Raw genomic sequence first — 2,817 nt, forward strand, 5'->3', positions numbered from 1 at the left:
GATGAAGTGTTTTTCACCATGGCTTGCATGATTGTCGTGGACGATGGAGAGTAGTATGGATTTTCACACAGATTGTTCCTTTATTGGCTCACGCTATATGGTGTAAGTGGGGAGGATCCATCACTTGAAGCATCATCATCTTCCTTCACAGCAGAGTGCTTGGATCCGGAGAGGTCAAGCAGAGCAAGAGTTTTCTTGGTCTTTTCAGCAACATCGCTTCCTCCTTCGGGTGCGTTTGTGAAAGATCTTGCTCCTTTTAAGGATGAAGATCCGAAAATAGGGGTTGATACGGATGGCACTTGGGGTGCTTGTTGTCCTAACGAGCTTGCTTTGCTCCTCGTAACTGGTCCAAAGCTTCCAAAGGTAACATCGAGGATGCTTTCCACATCAGCATAGAACCTGGAATTAGCAGCCTTGATAGAAGTTGAACTGGAGTTGATTTTCTTTGAAGCCATTTCAATGTTCTTGAACTTTGATGATTTAAAAGTTGAGATGAGAGGTAGAGATTGTCCCATTGGATGTGCCAGAATTTGTAGACAATAAATTACGTCGAGAAAATAAAATCAAGACCGAAAAATATTGCAACAATCGTAGTATTTGATTTCAAATAATATTAGTATACAATCTCTATGAATCCTCTGATTCTTCTTTTCAATAGTAAATAAATTCAAGGGCCTTTGAGCTTGATCTTGAACCTGTATTTGTTGTCACGCACGATGATCTTGAATTCAACTAGCACGAACTTTGATTTGAACTCGTACTCCTTGAATCTTGACTTATTCTTCGTTCTTGAGCTTGAACTTGATTGCTTGAACTTGAACTTGATTTGTTCTTCGTTCTTGAGCTTGAACTTGAACTTGATTACCTGAAGCTTGAAACTTGTGGAGGAATTTGCAGCGTTTGATCCACGAACTCTTTCTTGTTTCTTGTCATAACTTCTGGTATCTTTTCTGGGTTATGAAGACCCCTATTTATAGTTGTGAGAGGGAAGAGTTATGATAAGAACAAATTCTTTCCGATCAATCAAATCGAAGTGTGACAAGGCCGCATTTGGTTGGCCAGAACATGTCACTTGCACACGTGGCGCGGTTTCATTGGCCTTTTAATGTGACTTGGCATGCCTTGTCATTTTGACACGTGACATGATCCTATTGACTCTTCCGTTTGACTTGGTGTGCCACGTCATTTGACACGTGGCACCAAATTGGGCCTCTAGGAAGATGACATCTTGGGATTAATGAAGTGGGCTCATCACTTTAGCCAATTAAATGAACTAGCCCAATGAATTATGGCTTATTTATTTAATCCATATATATTGGGCCTATAATTAATCCAATTATATTAGTCAAATAAATTTATTTGAACTGATATATCTTGAATTTTAAAATATAGTCTCAATTATTTTAGGGATTTAATTCCAATAAAATTTATATGCCTACTGTGTTCCCGAATAAGGCCTCAAAGACTAAGAGATTTCCAAAATCCGAATGTGTTTTTTTATTTTTTCAATGAAGTGACTTCGGTTATCCTAATAAGTTCTAATCAAATGAATTTAATATCAATTCATCCCACAGAATTCAGGAATAATCAACAACTAGCTTATTTGGTAAAGCTAGTTTTTGTTCATAAGAAAAATGTCAACCTGTCATTTACTCATTTATTTGACCATGCAATGCATCAACTTTAATTTATACTATAGTATGCCATACTAACCTGCACGGCGGCGGGTAAGCCTCCTCCAGAAGTTTAGTGAGCTTCTCTTTTTCCGCACGATAATAACTCATTTGGGACCAAAGGCTCTTAAACAAGTTCCTAGCATACTCGTACCCAGCTGCTTGAATTAAAAGGGTAACGCTTGCTCTTAAGCTTGCTTCGATAATTTCGCCTTCGCACAATTGAATCAACAGTTTCAATTGTGCAATTTCACGGTCTGTAGCATCATTAATTCCATCGGAACTGGAAAAATTGAGACAAGCAGGGGGGGATATCGGATAAGAAAGGACAAGTTCTTCCTCCTCAGCAGGCTGAGGAGCAGGATTGAGGTTGAGCCCTGCTAAAAGAGCATCGGCGGATTCAAAAGCCGAGGCATCTGTAATTTGCTCTCTCGTGTTGGAGCTACTACCTGTAAGAAATTGTGACAAAGGCACATCATCTACCAGAGTTCTGGAGCTTTCTCCGGCGGCAGTAGGTGGAGAATCGGCTTCTTCTGATGGAATGACAACGCTTTCAGCAATTTGCATTATATACTTCAATCCAACGGCGATTTTGTCGGAATCATCGACTTTGACGCCTTTTCCTTTGTTATCAGCCATGGCGTTAAATCTGGAAAAAAAATACAGAACTAGATTTTGCTGAGTGAAATAGAGAGTGATGAGTTAAATAGATGCTAGAGACGGGTGATGAAAATAGATTCTAGAGGCTGGTTATGATTTTGGCGCCTTTTCTTTTTGGCTCACGCAAATGGCACTTGCCCATGTCATCCATCTCAAGTTCTACAGACTTGCTTACGTCATATTTTCTTTCTCTTGGAATTTTATTTTTTATTTGTCATATAGAAATGTGAAAAGCACAGCTTAAAAGTAATGTACATTGAGTGAATTTTGTTACTACACTTAGGGTCGTTTGTCGGGAGGTATAAGAATAGTAATGAATAGTGTGTATTAGTAATGCTGACATTAGTTATGCTGGGATTATTTTTTATCCATTGTTTGGTTGGGTGTATTAAAATATTATAAAATTTTAACAAAATTGGATATTTATAAAAATACCCTCCACAATTTTCAACTTTAGATATAACAATTAACTACATGGATAACA

The 2,817-nt window shown here is 38.1% G+C and overlaps 1 protein-coding gene across 1 annotated transcript; it reads right to left on the reverse strand.

The window, feature by feature from the left end:
- Positions 1-560: 560 nt before the first annotated feature.
- On the reverse strand, positions 561-2,320 carry LOC138905002 (uncharacterized). Its single transcript, XM_070193505.1, has 2 exons — positions 1,714-2,320; positions 561-967 (listed from the first exon to the last, which is right to left on the reverse strand). The coding sequence occupies exons 1-2, from the start codon at positions 2,310-2,312 to the stop codon at positions 862-864; spliced, it is 705 nt and encodes a 234-aa protein (XP_070049606.1). The 5' UTR covers positions 2,313-2,320; the 3' UTR covers positions 561-861.
- Between the last annotated feature and the right edge of the window lie 497 nt (positions 2,321-2,817).

Source organism: Nicotiana tomentosiformis, chromosome 2 (genome assembly GCF_000390325.3).
Source record: "Nicotiana tomentosiformis chromosome 2, ASM39032v3, whole genome shotgun sequence".
Taxonomy (NCBI): domain Eukaryota; kingdom Viridiplantae; phylum Streptophyta; class Magnoliopsida; order Solanales; family Solanaceae; genus Nicotiana; species Nicotiana tomentosiformis.